The 21,215-nt window shown below is 38.3% G+C and overlaps 1 protein-coding gene across 2 annotated transcripts in view; it reads left to right on the plus strand.

Moving 5' to 3' along the window:
- Nucleotides 1-21,215, plus strand: part of CNTNAP5 (contactin associated protein family member 5) — a 268,110-nt gene that overhangs the window by 198,397 nt on the left and 48,498 nt on the right. For both annotated transcript variants that reach the window (XM_068195457.1, XM_068195458.1), the window contains exon 15: nt 15,261-15,417. In XM_068195457.1, coding sequence (XP_068051558.1) covers nt 15,261-15,417 — 157 coding nt within the window. The remainder of the gene's footprint in view (nt 1-15,260; nt 15,418-21,215) is intronic.

Raw genomic sequence — 21,215 nt, forward strand, 5'->3', positions numbered from 1 at the left:
TGCAATATAAATTAAAATACCAACTCTGGCCATTTGCTGGAGCCAGGAGTGGGATTGATGCAGAAGCTCCTCCAGATCACTGTGCCACTCAAGAGTTTACTCATGCAGGAGGACTTTGTCAGTGACTGACTAAAACAGATTCGGAGCTGCTTTATTCTGCTGAAGTGGTTCAAAGTAGTTGGAACACAGGAGAGAGCTGTGTGCTCAACTGTTTAGCTTTCTCTCTCAGAGATTTCACTCCATACATATGCAAAAAATAATCAGTTACTTTGGTCTTCACTGAGCAAGGTCTTTCAAGGGAATATGTAGCAGGCAATTGGGTCCTAATAATGGTTTGGTACAGAGAAGGCTGCAATGGTTCAGAGCGTTTCAAACCTCAGCCAGCATTGTTAATTGTTTCCTCGCGTGGCAGACCAACCAGGGATTTCTCTACACAGCAAAATAAAACTGTGCAAGTGTTATATATGTGTCATACATGTGATTTAGCATATGTTTTATCAGCACATAAGTGTTTCCACTGAACAGTATTTGAGCTTATGTAACTTCTGCCATCGGGTGCATTAGTTGTACTTGTGTTTTGACCTTACACTAACTATTTCTTACTGAATAAATACCCATTTCTGCTTTCACCCATGGAAAACACAAAGCCAGCCGAGGTTTAAAATGCACAAGTAAATCTTGAAATTAGAGTCCTCAAAGTCCTGCTTCCATTTATCAAGAGAATGTCTTACTGTTGCACCATGCTACTTAAATGTGAGATATTGCTATGATGAGTGTAACCTATGACAAAAAAAGTGAAAACTTGAATACGCTAAATGCAGAATTAGGTGACTAGTTGAGTGATAATATATTGCCTAACCTAATGAAAAGACATTACGTTTGAATAATGGACCACATCGTAGATTAAATTATCCCAAGGCAAGGTAGTAGGTGCTTCATGCAGACAAGGTCAATTACCTTATCCGGAAGAGCCTGTTTGAAGTGTATTATGAATAATTCACAGACATAGAAATTAGCTTTGAAAAAGTGTCCCAGCTATAATGTGGTGAAAGCATTCAATTTCTTTTTTAATGTATTTAAGATAACACCCAAAGGACAATTATGGCTGCTTAACTGTAAGACTACTTAAATGACAAGGAATGACAATTGTGTGGTCAAATTCACATTAATGCATTATGCAAAGGGAAGCATCTCCACTATAGTGCAATGCTGTCAGGATACAAGTAACAGATTTCAAACCTCATACTGTATTTTTAAATGCTGAATGAAATTTCATCAAAGACTGATTAATTTATTAAGCTTTCTCAATGAAAAAGACGCAGTTGTTGCTGTACTAGCTTTGTTTACTCTTGTTCAGGCCTTTTCGTTCTTTGACTTTCTGATATGGAAACGAAGATTCTGAGTGATTAAATCATTTGTGTGATTTTGGAGAGTCTGACAAATGCAAAGGTAGAACCAGAACATTTTATTTTCCATCGTTAATCAGAAGACCGGTCTTCTGCTATAAGCACTAAATTAGGCTGTTTCGAAGTCAGTATTGTTCCAATCTAGAACTATTTAGCATTAAAGTTAAAATGATGGAAGTAGCCATGGTAGCAGAATGCATACTCACTTGACATATGGTGACCTTAGGTGTGAATTAGAAATGCAATAAACCTCCAAGTCTGGGGATTAACATGCCCTCTCAGCATATTTTGATTCCACAGGCAAAACAATAACCTTAGCTTTCTCTCTTTGACTTTGCAATAAGTGGTAACGGCCAGGGGAAATCCCTCAGGGGCTGCAGTTTTCTAAGATGCCTGGCAAGAAGATGGCTAATTCATCAGGTATGTATTTAAGTGTTGAAATGTAATAGTGACATTTCATGGCCTCTGAGTTTACCAGCTTTATTTGCTTGAAAGGGAGAGTTCAGCAGAATTTTAGAGGGTGCTGTGGAATCATGTATCTAATGAGGCGTACAGCCTTCCCAGTCCTGTTTCCATTCACCTCAATGTCAAGAATCCCATTTACCTCAGCAGGAGCAGGTCTGGGACCCTGGAACTTTCAAAGGACGGTTTGCATAAAGAGGGATACAAATTTGACACAGAGTCCAAGTATAAAACAAGCTGTTAAAATACATGATGAAGTAGGAAACCACCACAAAGAGATAGGAATGGAAACTTCCATTAAAGAAATCACACTGAAAAATGCTGGGTTTTTGCATGTAACTAGGTTTTTTGTATTCTCCATCATCCATCTTTTCTCCAAGGATCAATTCTCTAAAAAAGCTCAAGAATTTCCTTTCCTTACACTTCATGCAGTTGTTGGCCTCCACCCCCTTGTTTTCTGTGAGGACTTGATAAAGACTAATCTGAGTCTAAGAGACTTGCAAGCTAATGTTCTTATTTGCATGCAGGAACGTGAACAGATGTTTACATAGTAGTGTTAAGTAGGACAGCTGTTTGGGCGTCATTTATGTATTCCATTTAAAAGCAAAGCTTTATGGTTAAAATTTTTACTCACAATGTGGAAGAGAAAAGAAACCTAAATTCAGACAAATGCATTTATTCCTGTGCTACAGGTGGCTTCCTTTAAACCATCAGTTTTCTGTATCTCTGAATTTACAGCATCATACAGATACCTCTTACCTAAACCTCTGGGCAAATGCACCTTACCTTGGCCAGTTGCCTGTGGGTGGAAGAAAATATATGGCACAACATCAACATTGCCAAATGCTGTTTGACTGAGGGAAGAAAAATAGCACTGAGATCAGGGGAGGGAAGTTGTCCCTTTTCTTTGCAGGAGATGGCTTATTGCTGATTGTTTCTGCAGTCTGTTTGTAATGAACAGTGCATCAGGGTAATATTTGCCTTTGCATTTGTTCTGCTCTTCAGATGGGAGAAAATGTGTTACAGCCATAAATGTATAACTCATATTTATTAATTTCCTAACATAAATCTGCATAGAAAAACTTCCATTATCGAGGTGTACATATGCATAGAGCATATCTGTAGAGAGAAAAGGTTGGAGGGAAGGGACTCTCATATGCTTTTAAAAGAAGTTTGCCCCTCAGGGATTTATATTTTAAATATGAGCCTTGGGTCTGATCATGTTCACGACTTCATTTCCCCTGATGCCTGTCCCCCTAGGGCTCCATATTTGAAAAGAAAGCAGACAAATGATGTAGACAGTTAAAAGGAAGCGATTGATCCCTGTTGCTTCTTGCACAGTGTTTGAAGAACTCTAATGTGTTAATACCTGGTCAAAATCCTACACCAGCCTGAGAGAAAAGCTTAACTGCCTCAGTTGTGCTGTTTCCACCCAAACACCACTACCTGACAGAGATGCCTGCATCTTTTCAAGCCAGTAGTTGACAGGATTTGTAGTAAGTTGTACTCGGCTAGAGGAAAGTTTACTCCACTAAGGAGCCTTACTGTTGGAAGGAAAGCTGGTATGGATGTGATGGTCTTATGGACTTTTGATTCACAGCACTGATGCAGCCCACAAAAGGGTTCGTCTCATCAGCTGTGCATAAAGGCCTGTGGTAGAGAGTTATTTCATATGTAAAGTCCTTGATTCTCACTTTGTGATGCTTGTAGATAGAATGGCTCCCGTGCTGGTTCTTTCTGTCACCATTAAATACAGAAGACACATAGGCCTGTTCAGCTTTGGGAGAGAGAGGAAGGACTAGGGCTTCTTGAGTTTGCATGGTTATCATTCTTCTGCAGCCTCTGCCCATTCCAGTATTCACTGCAGTGCTAAAGTACAGCTCAGTTCTTCCTTCAGCTCCAGGAGCAGAAAACTGTCTTCAGCTGCATAATAATCTCTGTTAGTGACAGTAGAGCTACAGAGCAGAGCTGAACAGTTCATATTCTATCCACTATAGTCTGTGCAGGAATGTAAATACACACCACTGTTTGTTACAGCTGTATAGAGAGATACACAGGAACCTGAGACCAATTAAGCAGCAAAAATAGAAGATCTATTTGAAAGATGTGAACCTGTTGCTAACAGGGTGAAGAAAAAAGAGCTGCAAATTGATTAAGCAGTCCCACAGAGAAGACAGATTGTTGTCATCCTGACCTTTAAGGCTGGTCAGGATATATCAATAGAAGCATCTTCTGAGTACAGTGTTTTATGATTTTTTTTCATTTACATTCTCTTGTTTTTGCCTTTACGTGCTGGCTTGGAGCCAGTTCATTTCATGGTCTTGCCTGTACATATGTTCTGCTACAGCTGCATTTTTCCAAAGTGCCCAATTTCGCAGCACTCCAGCCTTCCTTAGGATGACAAATGGTGCCCCTGCTGCTCTGACCAACAGAACTGTAATTGCAGCCTGAGACAGGGACAGCTGAACTAACGCCATGCTGCAGTTTGGGTATATCCTTAAGTTGAAATCTGGCTGCATGTGTTTATTGTAGCTGAGTTTCCGATTCCACCACTTAAGGCATTAACTGCTGACATTAATTGTAACATTGAGGAAAGCAGAATTGCTCTGCAGTTGAAAGCAGTGTCAAATCAGCAGTTATTTATTTACCATTGCTCTGTAATGTGTTGTAACACATCAGACTATAAAGAAGTTTAATGAGTTTCAGTAATGCCTCTCAGAGATACTGGAACACAGTTCAACAAGTTATTGGGAGGTTTTTTGTTCACTTTTTTGGTTGGTTTGTTGGTTTTTTGTTGTTGGTTTTTTTTTTTTTTTTAATAAAGCTTAAAACCAGACTTTCTGCACTGCTCTGCAGGACTTTTTGATCATAAGAAGTACAACTCAGAGTTGTCTTTTGCCAACTAACACACTTTAAGAATAAAAAATAAGCAATCCAGTTCAACTGGCCCTGTGAGATTTCAGTTCAGTAGGAATGTGACAAAAGGGTAGGAGGAGAGGCTCTGAGTGTGGTTTCTATGCTGTCCAAGCGGCCTTGCTGGCTCATAATTGGTGTAAGGCTCAGAAGTGTGCTTATATTATTCTCTAAGCTCTCTTTTGGGTGTTGGTGTCATTTTGTAGTTGTTTACAATGCCTGTCTTGTAGAAGACAATGGATATATTACATGCTCTTCCAAGGGACTTCCCAGTTTTTTTTGCCATTAAAAAACAAACAAACAAAACTCAACAAAAAAAACCCAACCAAACAAAAATCTGAAACCAAAGCAAAAGAAACAAAACCCCCAAACTTAGGGTTTTTTATCTACAACTGCATGGGGAGAGATACTGGACTTCCCTCTTACCCAAAATGCTCAGGTAATATTACAGGACTTGCGATAAAGAACTTGAAATGTGATCTCATTTTCCAAAGACGTCTTTTCAAAACAGAAACACCATCCTAATAATATCTGAGAGTGCTTCTATCAGTTCTAAGAAAATCCTCTCATTTATTTAATTAGGGATTCCAGCTTTAAATGGATTAGCAATATGTTATTATCTCTTCTAATTTATGTTCTATTAAGACTGTTTTTTCTATTTTTACTCCAGTTGAGATATTCAGCATATTTACTGATGATATTTTCTGATTTCTTTAAGATCAATCTGAGCCATGAAATTCAGTAGTTATTATCAGCCACTTAGAGGAGCCAGCCCAGTCAGTGGTTGCACTCCAAAAAGGCACACTGTGGAAATGACATTGTCCTAATGACTTTCTGGTCAGATTCACCCCATGTAAATAGATGTTATTCTCTAACTGTCAGCTGTGCTGTATTAACTTGGGAGCTGAAGGACAAGGTGTGTTCTCGTTGCCTCATGAATCGATAGTGCTAATAAAGATTCTCTCTACCTGCATCTAGATTTTATTATTCCTAGAAGCTGCCATTGCAAGTGCAATGGGAACAAAATTAGGCTGTCTTTTGTGGAGGGTTGTCAAGTCTGAGGACAGTCCATTTGAGCCACTAGTGACTGTGTTGGTGCAATGTGAGCAGGGGTAAAACAAGTAAAAACCAGGATCATTTTCTCATTATTAATGCCGATAGTTAAAACTGCATATACAGGAAACAGTTCTGTCGAGTAAGTTAATTCCATTTTTACTCAGACACTTTTCAAAAGAAAGGAGTGGGGAAGAACTGTTATTACTGCATGTAGTTTCTCCCAAAGGACCAAGCAAAGATTGCTTTCCACAGCATGTTTTTCTGTAACTTATCCAGTCTGCTATTAAATGTCCCAAATGTCCCCATTTTATCTATTTTCTTTTTCTAGTTTATCCAGTTACATCTCATTGTGGGCATAATCCAGCCAACTGCCCATGATTTCTAGCAAGAATTGAATTTTTCCTTTTTTTTAATTCAACTCAACTTTACTCCAGCTGGCTTATGTTCATAAACAAGCTGCCTGCTCTGAGTTATACCCTGACTTTTCAGACCACTACTAGGCCAGGCTGTTGCCCTGGGGTTTTTTGGGCTTTCTTGGTGAAAGGCTTGGGCTTGTAGGCAGGTGAAAGCACCTGAGCCTGGGAGCTGTGCAGAACTGGGGACTCCATTGTTGTACCAGGTGGAGTGCACAAGATGCAAAGTGCTACAGTTAAGGTCATTACTCTTCATCCATGCCCAGTCCCAATAGTCTGAGATGGATAATTCAAGAGTAAATGCATAAATATATAACTTTTTTTTTTTACCCCCTTTAAAAACAGGTCCTTCAGGCCTGCATATCACTTGCTGCATACCTGCAGATGGTGCTTTTGCCCTCAGTAACAACCACAGAGGTTTTCTAAGGAATTCTTACATCTTGGATCTGTTTCAGAACAGTTAGAAGCAAGAGAACTAAACTGTCTCCAGAGGTCCTGGCCAGCCTCAGCTGTTCAGTCTTCCCATGAACAGCCTGATGCTCAGTGAGTGCAAATCTGCACGGCTACCCTGATTTCACTGGAGCTGGAGGCTTTGTGCTGGATGCTGGTTCTGTCCACTGTTATTCCTGGAAAATAATAGGAAATAATATATATAATAAGCTACAAAGCTACAAAGTGTTTCTTCCTGGAAGTCTTTCCTGGGACAGTTGCTTTTAATGTGGCTTTCCTTGTTCTGTAAAGTTTTCTCACTTCAACATTTCCATGAACAATAGTTGAATACCAACTTCACTTGTGGTGAAATGATTGGTTTACGGTTTGATGCACCATTCATAGTCATTGATGCTTCAACTATTCCCCTCTGTCCTCTGCAATTTTATTTCTAGCCTCTGAAAGTGCTTTCATCTATGAAAACTTAAATAGCATTTAAGAGCAAAAACTGCTGTGATAAACTACTACTCTCACCTTGCAGTATTTTATAAGGTGCATTAGTTCAGTGCTCTCTTTCCTGCGGCCTTTCCCTGTGGCTCTTTCATATCCATTATAAAATGCTTTAAAAAGAAAGCTTTGAAGAGCATATGATGTGTCTAAACTTATAAACTCACTCATCTCTTCCATGCTTTTCTCCATTCCATGTGGGCACCTCATCCAGTTAGCTCATAAGATAATGTGGGTAAGACTTTAGTAGGACACAGAGAGAGTGGGCTGTGTTACTGTCTGAGTACAGGGTGGCTGCAAATGTCACTCCTGTTGTCTTCCTCAGGCCCTAAAGAACCACTGAGGAGCGTTGATCTGCTGCAGGTGCAGAGAGCCCCAGAATCAAACATGATCATTCAGTGTCCGATAGCACTTTCACAAGAACTGGAATCACATAATCTGATTTATATTCTCTTTATTAATCTGTTAATTCAGCACTTGCTACTATTTGTTTTCACTAACCATTTTTATACTTCTGCAGAAGAGCTGATTAAGAATGAAAGACCATTTCCTGGGCACTGTATTGAGCTGCCTCACAAGGTGGCATTCCAGTGGAAATGGGTGAGAGGATGCTGGTAATGAGGATGAGAACGAACACAGAAGAGATGGTTGAGCAGTGTGAGTTCAATAAATGATGGGTTCATCTTACTGCCATTATTCCTACTGGGTATACCTGTGACATAGGGGAAAAACTCCAGACATCTGATGAGCAGGAGCTGCTCCTCTGGCCTAGGCAGGATTGCGTTGGAGCCCACTGTGGCTTATCCATGGCCATTATTCACTTGCAATTGAATCCAGAGCATTGATGGGTTTCTGGTCCCAGTACAGAGTAAGGATGTGGCAGGACATGTATCAATGTCATGGGCTTATCTGTTAAGGCAGTGTCAGGCTTGTTTATCTGAATTTACCTGGAGGATTTAGGCTAAACAGAGAAAATGGGAAAAGAAAAGGGGAATGAGGAAGAGGAAAAGGAATTGAAAGCAAGAGGGACAATTTTGAAGTGAAGGTGAGCTAGAATGCAGAAAATAAAGGAAATTAGATATTTTTTTTTTGTTTCAGCGGGGCAGAATATCCAGTTCATCTTCAGCAAGACTGCTGAGGATTCAAAGTTGCCATTTCCTGTTTTGTCATTTGTCCCTAAAAGCTAAAATCTTCTTTGAATTGTTTATTTGTTGTTGCTTGTCCTTCCCAACCTGCATGCCTTCAGCTGTTCATATAGTTTCTGTTGTTGTCTGGAGACCCACTTGAATCTTTCAGGAAACTTGTTACTTGGCCAGAAATTTATTGAGAAAAAAACCCAGCCTGGGCTGGCAGGGGACAATGCAAGTACTCATAATTATTTTCAGCCTTCTTAGGCCATTAGCTGGGACATTCAGAAGGCACAAAATTTTAGTTTGGAGGTAGATTTAATGTTTCTCAGCATCTAGAAGTATTTGGGTTTGGAATCCTTAAGCTCATCCTCAAATCTGACTCTTAAATGCTTGATGATGATTTTACTTTTGCTGAGGCACTCCAAGTGTGCAGTGACATTAACTCTGTCATTGCAGCTCAGCAGTTTGGCTCATTAGGCTCCTGTTAAATGTAGAAGAAGCAAAGGTCCATGTTTATTTACCTTCTTTCTGCCATTCTCATCTATGAGAGCATCTTAACAACTGCAAAAGAACAGAGCACACTGTGGTAACAGCTGCTCTAGAGGGAGAGCAGTTTCTCTGCTTAAGAGGAGCAGACAAATGCTACTATGTGGTTTTTCCTTTGTTTTTTTTTTGAAGCAATTACTTCAGCCTGCGAGTCTGTGAAAGCAGTGCACCTTGGCAGCAAAGCTGTATAACAAGAAACAAAATGTCAGCAAAGCACTGCCTTTCCCCCCCTTTTCCTAACTACACTTAACAAAATAATTTTAGAATGAGGAGCAAACTTTGTGGTCTTGTCCATTGGGTAGTTCCACTGGCATTAGCAGGACTACATCACTTTTGGATGGCTGATTTGAATAATGACAGAACCTGACCAGAAATTTTAATCAAATTCAGTGAGTTTCTTAGCAATGTTGGCTGGCACAGTTGGTACGCAATACAAAAAGTGACTGTGATTTCCAACACAACTATGTTTGTCATCTCTGAAAATTAGGGCAGTGATATGTGGGTTATAGTTTTAAGAGAGAAAAAGGACTGTGAAACTGGTATGATTGCCATGGGGAAGATTTAAAGTAAAGGAAGGAAGTATTAGATAGTCATTATGTCTGTACTGAAAAAAAATGAGACAGGCATAAAACAGGTGTGTGTCCCCATGCAAGCAGAGTAGTGTACAAAGCCAACTGGGTGACTTGGTGGCTCACTGAGTAAATCGTGTTCAAAGGAACCATGCCATTGGGGATTCTCGTTTTTTCCTGGTCCATATTACATATTTTTTCCCAAGGTAACCTGATCTTGACTTAAAAGCAGGGTTGTTTATGAGGTGCAGAGAGCTTGACATCTCGGGGGATGGGTGTTGCTTCCACATGGTGGGGGCAGAGCCACGAGACCCTCACCGAGGGTTGTAAAGCAAAGAGCAGCATTTTCACTGTTAAATCTCAGCATCCCCTTCAGAGAATGAGCAGCATGTTGTGGTTAATGCAGCACAGCCTGAGCTCACCCTGCTTTGAGTTATCAGTTTATTGGAAAATGTGGTGGGAGTTGTTGCTTAAACCAATACAGATCCTGAGTCATTAGTACCACAGACTTCTTCACTGAACAAACAGCCTCTAAGAAGGTATTAACTATGTGTTTTCAACTAAGTATGGAATATTTCTCCAATTTGTCCTGTTTTTGTCCAGAATTATTTTAAATACTTTTTATTTGGTTTATCAAAACTGTATTTTTTTTTTCCTGTTGAAAGGCCAAATGGGAAGAATTTGGTTTTATGTCAATTGAATGTTAAAAATTCCAATATAAAAGGCTATAAAAATGTTATGATGGGAAAAAATTTGGTGTGAACAAACAAGATCTTGGTAAACCCTTGCAAAAATATTAAGTCAGTCTTCCCTTCTCACTGCTTTGTCCATTTATTCAAGAGCCTTTTAAAAAATTATTGTCTGAGATGGTAATTTGTACTCTGACTTAGCCTCTGAATTCAGTTACTCAGTTGAAATTGCCTCATAGGTGTGTGTATATATACAGACATCTGTATGAAAAAAATCTGCTGCTTGTTTCACATATTGTTCAATGTATCAGGTGAGCCATTTGCAGGATTTGATATTATTGAGGTGGTTAGTGCAAACAGATATTTAATGGTTTTGAGCGAGATTTCAAGGAATTGGCTTTGATTGCTCTATGCAATTCTGCAATCAGTATTTTCCTAATTTTCATTACCTCTTGATATGTGAATCTTTCCTTTTAAGGGAAAACAGCATAGATGTAAATTAGTTTACATTTTCATGAGTAAAATTTATAGATGTAAGATTTTACAAATTCAGTTCTTCTTAACTTGATTTGAATTTGGAGGACAAAATGAATGTGAAGTTTGCCAAGACAATGTTGTTTGAATACAATATGCTTTCAGTCTTTCAAAAGACAAATGCAAATAAATTGACGTGAAGTGGTTGTGAAAAAGACCTTTAGCTGACCTATTTCAATAACTTGGGTACCCCAAAAATCTTGGCTATCTTAGGGGTAAGTACTGTGTCAGACTTTAGGCTAATACAGCACAGGAGTTTAACACGGGATCCAATTTATCTTGCTAAGTTTCCATAATTAAGCTTTTGTTTGTTGCCATAGCAAGAACAAACTGACAAATCATGCAGAGAAATCTTTACAAATATTTTAAATATAATACTTGTAAAAATGCATGGCTTTGTTTTAAGTCACACTATATAAACATAGAAGTCAGTACTAAGACCTTCTGCCTGTATAAAGGCAAACTGAGTCCACAGAAGTTGCTTGGAGTTTATACACACAGTGATATGCATATAATGTATATAAATGCTGTTGGAATGTGCTGCTTCTGCCACCCCTTCAGCTTCTGAGTGCTTAAGCAAATAATTTTTGAAAAAGTGCCATTTAAAACATGAGCAAACCTGAACCTTTGAAAATAACTTGTATTGCAGCAAATATCAGTGCCTCTTAATGTGAAAATGAGGGAACTGTCAGTATAAGGGAAATTTAAGAAAAGAGTTTCTTTTAAGCTGGTAGAAGGACACCAGCTACATATTCAGCCATTCTTGTCACTAGAAGAGGCAGATACGCAGTGCAGGTGAATTTGATCTCAAGCTGCATCTCCTAAGGATCTCTGGAAACCAGTTCCACGTGTCTGTTATGCTCTGCATAGTCGTCAGCCTCTGTGCTGGTGAAGAATACAGTTGGTGCCAGCCTTGCTGCTGCTGAGGCAGATTCCATACAGGGAGCTAGCAATGAGCAGCTGAGTTAAGCACACTGGTGGAGCAGATATGGGAAATCAGCTAGAGAACTGACAGCGGAGAGGAGCCTTACCCTCCCTGCCTTGCTGGATGGACACAAACTGAGTTCTTGTCCATGTACTGCAGTATTGTGTATGTCAGGGTTTCCAGAGTCTTACTTGGCTCTTTGGATGCACACACCCAGCTGTTGAATAGAGAATCCACAGAAGATGATACCCCTTATTCTTTCAGAAGATCTGTGCCAGCAATACCTTATATAGTCTGTGCCCAACAGTACAAAGCAGTACTTGGTTTGATACAAAATTTGGTCTGCCTGCTCAGTTCTTTTATATTATTTTATAATTCATTATAATTCTATATTGTTATCATTATATTGTTCATATTATTATATTATACTTATATTTATTATAATACTGTATTAAATTATGGTAAAAAACAGCAGTGTAAATATCACAGCTGTTTCTAGAGGCTTCCAGACAATGACATTATTGTCATCCTGTCCACTGCAGAAAATACAACCCAAAAATTGCCTTTTTTGAAGGTTTTGCTATCAAAATTGAAATCTTCCTAAGGCAGTTTAAGCAGTGTGGAAGAAAATCACTGGAAAGAAACTCATCACTGTTCTACCATTGGTAAATTTATTCACTTGGCACTTGCTTATTTTGCTTGGTTTGGGATATTTTTTTACATTGCATGGAGTTCAAAGACAACATTAAAAAAATTTTCTTACAGAGGATTTTTTTCCATTATACATAGAAAAAAAAATGCATTGAAAAGAATACTTTTAATTGTGTAGTAGGCTTTTGACAACATTTTTTACTAAATGATGCGTTGCTAGGAGCAGTGTAAGCACATAATGAAGAATTAGTAGTACTTCTTATTAATGGACTTCTTAGCTTAGAAATATTAAAGTAGAACTCTACTGACTTATGTTACCATAAGGTGATGGGGTCATTTTAAATCTGTGCTTAATGTCATTGATTTTGTCTGTGGCTTCACCAGAGAAGGGAAATTAATTCATTTTGAGGTTGTGGAGAATTGATAATTCTTAAAAAAATTGTAGTACCATGATTACAGAAGTGAAGATTCTGCAACAAATCGACAGACTTAGAAGAAAGAATTTTAATCAACACAAGCTGGCCAAACTCAATCTCAGTGCAAGACATCCTCCAGCTCTGCCAAGGTATACTGGTGTAAACTTTCTGGAAAGAACTCAGATTGATTGGCATTGTTTGTGAAGTATTGCTTTACTTCTACATTACAGTTATATGACATACAATGTAAGTTTCAGAATTTCTAAACTCTGCAAGTGTTGATGAAGTACTGTAAATTCGGAAGAGCTTTGATGAAAAGCTCTGATTTCTCATGTGTTAAAAACTAAGCATGTGGAAAAGAGTTTTGAAGAATCAGGGCATAATTTTCCTTAATACTACAATTGATTTCTAGGGGACTAGTTAGTGAAAAAAATCAACTTGTCTTGGGTAAAGGTGGCAGAACTCTGCCTAATAAATAGAATTTTGGAAAATACACTGGTTTTTTATAGCCTGTTCCCTTGACAATCTGAGATTGTTTCTTAAAATGTTGACTGCTCTATTTTTTAGCACTGTATTTACTTTAGTTGTAAATGACTCAAACTGCGGTGCTTCTACCACTTCTCCAGTCTATACCATAAATCTGAATGTGCATGTGTTTGCTTGGTATTGCTCAATGAAACAAATAATAACAGATCTGAAAAAGACGTCAGGAAATTACTTATTGTTAATACACACAAAGGATTGCTTATTTCACTGTTATGTTTAAGTATATAATGGCTTCCACCAAAGGAAACTGACACAGATTGTATTTGATTAATGAACACCATTATTTGCTGTTGGCCTGAAGAATTTATGTTTATCTAAATATTTTTTTTTTTCCAGAATGGGCACTTTTAAAATTAGATTAAGCACTTCTGTATATCTATTTCTACTCCTAGACAAATCACCCTTTTATTCAATTAACATTACTATTCCAAGCTTTACTGAGTAATTTCCCAGTAATATAGAACTGTTTCATTGGCTGCAGCAATCAACTTCTGTAAGAAAATCAGCTGAATAGAAAAGAAAGAAAATACAAATATGTTGACAATAATAGGAGGCCTAAAATGAATGTGTACATTTTTTTGTAAGATGAATCCTTAGATGTACTTGGATTGTGTTTTTCTAATGAGTACCTCTGGGCATTGGTCAAATTCCTCATGTCTTAATTGTTGGTATCATGAGAATGGAATTGCTCTTCCTATTTTTATTTTCCTTTTTTCATGAATTTACAGTTCAGCAGTCTAAGCTTAGAGGAAAAATAAATATGAATTAATTTTGCCAAGTGATTCTAAAACTCATTTTAATTAGTCTCCTACATTCTACAGTTAACCTTGATTGCATTTCATAATTTAGATTTTCTTGCCTTGTATAATGAGAAATACTCCCTACTAGTAATGTTAGAAAAGCAGAAGAATAAATTGATGCATCTTTCTTCATTAGCCATACAGTTTATTTTTCCAAGCTCCTTTGATCAAAAAATCTTGATATGTCAGTTTTGTTAAATTCTGCCATCTACCTGTACATATAACTGATTACATTTCTTGATTTAAGGATTAAGGAGTCAATGAAAAAGTTAGCTGAGCTGGAAGACAAAGTTAGTCTTAGAAAATGGTCATCTGTGAATTTCATTACATCAGATTCTGCTTACTCTATCTGACTATTAATACTTAATGCTTGATGCATAATGGATTCTGAAATGTGAACAAAAAAACTGTCTCGGTTTATATAAATACATAAATCTTAAAGCTCCTGTAGGTAGAAGGTAAATTGATTCCCAGAGATAAATTGATTCCCAAGCAGAGAAATATTTTTTTCCCACTATGTCCTACCTGTTTTAATATCTTATTGAGCTTTACATTTGCAAATTCCACCCATGGACAACACATTAAAATTCTTAATCTTCCTAATTCTCTTCCCTGAGAAACCAATAGAAATTTTAGTCATAGTTTTGAGAGGAACTATGTTAAGTTCATAGGAATATATCAGTTAGTGTGTTATTTCTTTAGATTTTTGTTCTTTATATCTGACTCTTAAGGTAAGAAATCCTGATCAAGGGCTAGAGGCTCCTGCAAAACCAGCTGGCACTACAAGAAGTCCTTGTCCAATACTGTGTGGTACAGCACAATCTGTTCCGTGTGAGTTGTGGCAGGAGAATTGTTTTCAGTCTCCTTCAGTGATCAGATCTACACCCCAGTGTCACACAAAAACCACTGGACATAGCTGGTGCAGACACTGGTGTTAGCTTCATCATTCCAAAGTATTTGCAGCTGAAAGGGGCCAAGGTTCCTGTGAGTAACTGGCACGTGAGCCCAAAGGTGAACAGCTGCATCTCAAACCAAATGGGATTACAACAGAACCATTGCTTTCTCAACATGTATTCCATAAAGTGGCACTTGGGGCAAAGTTTGCAGTTTATTACTTTGCAGTTTGCATCTTTTCTTTGAGTATTGTCTAACACGTCCACCTCCATTCTCTTTTGCATTTTCGGGAGAATCCAGTGTGCTTATCAAGTTCTCTTTCTCTCTCTTTTTCTCTTTTCTCTTTCCCCCTCTCTTTTTTCCCTTTCATCCAGATGGAGTGCCATTTGCTTGGTGGGTTGGCCGTGCCAATGAAAAGCATCTTTACTGGGGAGGATCGCTTCCGGGCATTCAACAGTGTGCCTGTGGATTGGAAGAAAGTTGTCTGGATATGAGATATTTTTGCAACTGTGACGCAGATAGAGAAGAATGGTAATAATTTTAACGTGTATAGCAGTGTCTGTGTGAAGAGTTAGGGATAGGAGGTAGGGAAAGAAGGCTTAAATCTTTCCTGCTTCACAGTTTGGGAAGCTTGAATGGCTTGAGTCTAATCTGTTAAAAATTAAAATGAAACTAGAATTTGGACTTCTGATTTCACCTTAAATTCCTATTTTGAACAAAGACATCTGGCTGAAGCAGGTTGCTGGGATGGGTAGTCTTCAAAAAAATCTTTTTTGTTGAATGCCAAATCAGGTAATTTTATTTGCTTAGAAGTTTGGTTCAACTGGAGCATTGCATGAATAAAGGCTCTATGAGGTTGTTTCATAGGTGTACATCAGAGCAGAAAATTGAGGCCTAGAGAGCAAAATTCAAATACAGCTAAACAAGAAATATGTACTAATAAACAATCTCATATTTTTCTTATGAAAAAGTATAATGTACCTTAATCTTCTTTTACATTGGATCTCAAGCTTTTTAAGGTCAACAGGAAGAGTTATTTGGCTTCTGTAGGTTCTGGTTCAGTTTCCATAGGAAGTTTTAGAGTCACAGCATGAAAATTCAAAACTTTCCTTGTGTTCTGACCTTTGTTGTGATCTGATGCTGCATGAATCTGGGAAGGCCATCTCATAGTCTTCTGTCATTTTCTGCTCTTTCAGAGACACTCCAGCCACTAAGAGTTAGTTGATGAACTTTCCAAATGTTTTTGAGGGAACTGAAATGCCAGATGAGTGTTATTGGGAGTACAGTTTGAAACATTGAACATACATGTGAAAATTCTGCTCACTCAGTCTGCTTTCTAGACCACTCACTGACAGGATCTGCTGTCCTTTATCTGAAAAAAAAAAAAGATATTTTAACCTTGAGTAGTTTAGAAATTGTGAATAATGGAAATAGACAAGAAATGTCTTGATGTCATAGGCTGCTGTGTTTGAAACACTGTCTGAATTATCCTTTTGAAACTTTCACTTAAAATGAGTAGAAAGGAATGGTAGGGGGTCCTAAAAAAAAATCAGAAATTACTTGTCACTGTAAGTGCTGGGCTTTTTTTTGTGTGGTTGATTTCTAGACAGTGTGATTATTTGCTTGGACCCTTTGAATCCCTGGGGTCACTATTCACTTTCAAAAATTATAGCTGCAAGGAGATTTCTTCAGGAAGATGTTTATGTAAATACTGGCTTATGAATGTGATTAGTATTGAATAGCCTGGCTGTGCATGTTAATCTATCTTTTCTTTAATGTCTGGTTATCAGATGCGCTGTTGACGAGGTTTGCACATGAGCATCACGAGCATCTGTTTTTACTGGTGCTTGGCTCTCTTCATAATCCATGTTCCATTTTTCACTGCTCAAGCAGAACAGGGTGTTATGCTGGCAGACACTGGGGTTGCAGTCTCAGACTGCAGAGCACTGCACCACTAGGTTGTACAAACCAATGCAAGGTAAAAGCTAAATGCAGTTTTATAATATTTCAGCTGAGTTTCCTCAGGAAATGAAACCTAAACAAGTTATGGTGTGAGTGTTTATCTCCATTTCTCCCCACACACCTCCCCAAAGATTTTGAACAAGCAGACATGTTTCAAACATCTTGGACAGAGGCGAAGTCTCAAAAGTATTACAAATTATACATTCTATGAAAATTTATGCCAGGCTGAGAGGAAAAAGCCAATTAATGCCCACAAGAAGGAAGTTAAGGAAGCGTACACTTTTATTAGATTTTGGAAAACCCTCATGGGAGAAAGATGTTGGAAATCATGCATTGTTAGCTTGGCAGCTCAGAGAGCTACTTGTTTCTCCTAATTTCATGATAATAACAGAATATGCTTACAAGTTATAAACTGCCTACTGTTTGTTGGTTTGGGGATTCAGTTGCTTAGGTTTTTAAACCATGAGAAAATTTTATTCTAAGCTGAAGTTTGGCTTTATAAAAGCTAAAAAAACCCTGACCTTTATGAAGGGTTTCTAAACATAAGAATTTTCATGCCTCTTGAAGATTGCTTTTGTGTTTCCCTGCTAGAACACTGACCCCCTGATATATAACGAGCATTCGAATCTGAAACCTGCTGAGATCTGAACTGTGACTTTAACCTGCTATACATTATAGTGGAAGGAGCAAGACAGCAGTAGATGCATTTATTTGCCTCAGCATGAAATAAAATGGGTGCTGCAGAGTGGAAAACCAGAAAATCATTTTTGCTGCTTTTAGATAAATCATGCTGCTCCAAGGTAGGAACTCTTCAGAGCAGCTGAAGCATCCTCCTGAAGAGGAGACAGTCCTAGGATTTTGCTTTGATTTGTTTTCCCTAGACTAAATCTTGAGTGAAGAAGAAGCAGCAAAAGAAGCAGCAAAAGAAATTATAAACAATGGAAAGCAGACCTGACAAAGTCCTGTCCTGTTCCAGGAACAGCAATATGGCAGCACACAATATGCACTTCCAGGCATGCTGACTTTTAAATTATATCTGAGCAGACACCTGAGCCAGCTGCTATTTTTGGGCTTTTACTTGACATCAAGTTAGTCCCACCAGCCACATGAATAGGAATCTATAATTAAGCATTCTAGATCAGGAAGGCTTTTATATTTTTCACCTTTGTTTTTACTAAAGCACTGTACTGATAAGTATCTTTTTCCATATGGCTTATGATGCTTCCAAACTCCACAGCAGGATGACAGTGAAATCTGTCACTTCAGAAGAGTGGAGCATCTTCATGGTGCTTTCTGGAGAATGGGAGATCTCTGAGGAGGAAGCAGAGGCACCTGCAACTGCACCCTTTTTGTTGACCCAAGAAAGGGATCTGAAAAAGTGTAAGACATGCCTTGGCTTCATGCTGCCAAAAAAAAGAAAGATTTCTGACTGCTGAAAGCATTTGCTAGTGGGTGGAAACATACATAAAAATCCAGTGGCTTCAAGCTGAAGCTAAACCTAGTTCAGAAAATGTTAATTCTTTCTTTCTGTCTTTCTCTTCCTCCACACTGACAATAGTTAAACATTGGGACAAGTTCTATATAGATGAGACATATCTTTCAAAATATACACCTTGTTTCAAACAAAAATGCATTCTTGACTGGGGAAATGTGTTAAACTGACCAAAAGAATAAAGCATTACAGAAATACACTACGGGATAATGTTATGAGATCTTTTGGATCTTCAAATACCTCTCCCAGGTTGTCTTTCATCTCAAGCAATATTCTCTTGCCTTGGCAGTTAAGGTCTTACTGCTAACCTAACCTCGCATTTAAGTGGGAGGAAACTCTTTCATGCTAAGGTGAAGCACATGACTGTCCTGAAGTCCTGTTGCTACTTTGGTCTCTCTATCTGGAATCCATTTTCCACTTCAAATGCAGACTCTTGACTGAAGCCAGTCATAAAACCAAACCATGCTGACGGTATTCACCTGGAAACCTTGTGAATTTGGAGAACTTTGCAGCTTTTTATTTTGTACAGAAAGAGAAGCATCTTTGGAAATCATTTTGTACAAGAAGCTCAGGCATCTTAGCAAAGTGTGGTGGATGGTGTTGCTTCAAATAATTAGGTGATTTGCCATCTTCTATTTCTATTATGCAGTTGCCTTATTAAAGTGGAGGAGTATCCTCCTCTTTTGTCTTCCAGAACAGTCTTCTTCACTGGGGAACTAAACCTTTGAGTCTTGCCATTTCCAAAGTAACATGCATTCACCTCTGTATCGTGGCTTTGGGGCACTAAAAGAGTAAGGAAAACCACAGGACACGATAAGAAGGGGAACAAAATAAAGGGTGGATATTACTATTGTCAGACCCACTTTGTCTCCCAGAGGTATAATGAGTACATTGAGCTTTGTTTGAGGAGGAGCAAAGCCAAATGCAAGTGAATGAAGCCCTGCTTGGATGAGCTATATTTGTGCTAAGCTATGCCAGAGCTAGGGTGATAAAACTGAAAGGGCAGAGAAACCCTGACGAGCCCGGATTTGACAGGTTTTGTTTGCTCAACCACTATCCCACACTGAATCCATTCCCTGAGAAACAGTGCAGACAACTCCAGAGCGCCTGTGAGCTTATAAATAACCCCTGGCAGAGGTGACCGGGCCTGTACAGAGTTGTCTTGGATATCTGCCTCATGACTACATTTGTCAACAACTGGGAAGAGCTGCCTGCAGAGAGCTGACTGTAGCAGGTCCCTGAGGTGTTGAGAATCAGTTCATTACACTAATTACCAAACTCTGTATCTCTAATTCAGCCAAATATAGGCAGTACATCTTGCCTTCATCTGTTAGGTATGTCCCCTTGTGCTAGTGCTTTTTAGTTTATCGTGAGTGTACATTATTTTACCCAATAAAGCATTTTTGGATATGGCTCAAGGATGAGATAGCAATTAAAATGTATTCCTTTGGATTATTAATTATATGTCCTGCACAGGCCTCAAAACTTTTCCTGATGGAAGCCTGTGTCATGGGCCCATTCCTTTTGAGTTGCCTTGCCATCTGCTGATGATAGTATTCTTTTCCCCAAATGTACGGTATTCCTGAAAATCTGTACTGAATATCTGAGCTACTGAGGCTCAGATCCTGCCAGAGTTTCCATTAATGTGCAAGAGAAAAACATACCAATAGGGGATCATATGAGAATAAATTATATTTAATGGCAGCACTGTTCTTCCAGCTGTTACAAAAAATATGGAAATGGCTACCTAGAGATTAGCAATTTATGATTGCTCACACTGCTAGAACACCATCGAGCAAGGGTTTGTTTAGCACACTTTTAGTAGTAGCCAGGAAGAAGAAAAATAGTTTTGTAATGTTATAATCCAAATAGGTATTTGTCATTTACATGTGAGTCTGCCTTTACTACACCTTGAAGGACCCAGCTGTTGCCCTATCACCTTTAGTAGGAAATTATTTTCATCTTTTTTGAATTGGTCCATACATAGAGCATTTGTTTGATGTGTGACTTGCCTCATAGCTTATTGAGGAAGACCTTTGTTTAGATGTAGGCATTAATCTTCAGACATGGATAAACAAATGACATCCAACTGTATTTAATACCCATAAACAAAAAATTTTCAGTGATTAATTTAAAGGGCATTATTGGATTTGTTTGGTTTGGGTTTTGCTTGTGAAAAGGACAAATTGACACTATCCTTTATGCAAAGAGCTCAGAGAAGCATCTATTTGTTGAGTGTTGCTTCCACCCTCAAAACATACAGATTTTCATCTGGTTTTGTGCCAAATTGAGTGCCAAGTCCGGTAAGCAGGAGGTCAGTGTCTGAGGTTATTAATTTATTCATACCATTTTCTGTGAGCAGAGGACTTCTTTTAGGAAAGTGATAAAACCAGCCTTGATTTTTGTGAAATCAGGACTTAACTTACAAGGGGTGTGCTTGGTAGCCACAGGGGTAGCCACAGAGTGCTATATCAAATCCACAAAGGAGAAAAAAAAGTAGTGGCTAAGCTGAGAAGCCGCTGTGGAAGAGCAAATATAATCTGGTGTCAAGTGTGTGAAGTGGTAAATTAAAATGCATATAAGTAAAAAGGATCTCTGGGAACAAATACAAAAATAATTAATGTAACAAGGTTTTTCTTCTGTTTAAAAGACAAAATAATGTATTTGCACATCAGAGTGCAGATGCTTTTTATCAGAAAATAGACATTTTATTTGAAAAATGTAGTACATGAAAAGTGATCCCCAAGCTCCCTTCAGGCAAAATTTCAAATGTTTTGTCCAAACCCTGGTATATTTGTATTTTGTAGTGCCACAGCAGTGCCTCCAGGAAGTTATTGTACAGGTACACGAAGCTCTTTTGCTCCTCTCTCAGGAA

Source organism: Anomalospiza imberbis, chromosome 7 (assembly GCF_031753505.1).
Source record: "Anomalospiza imberbis isolate Cuckoo-Finch-1a 21T00152 chromosome 7, ASM3175350v1, whole genome shotgun sequence".
Taxonomy (NCBI): Eukaryota; Metazoa; Chordata; class Aves; order Passeriformes; family Viduidae; genus Anomalospiza; species Anomalospiza imberbis.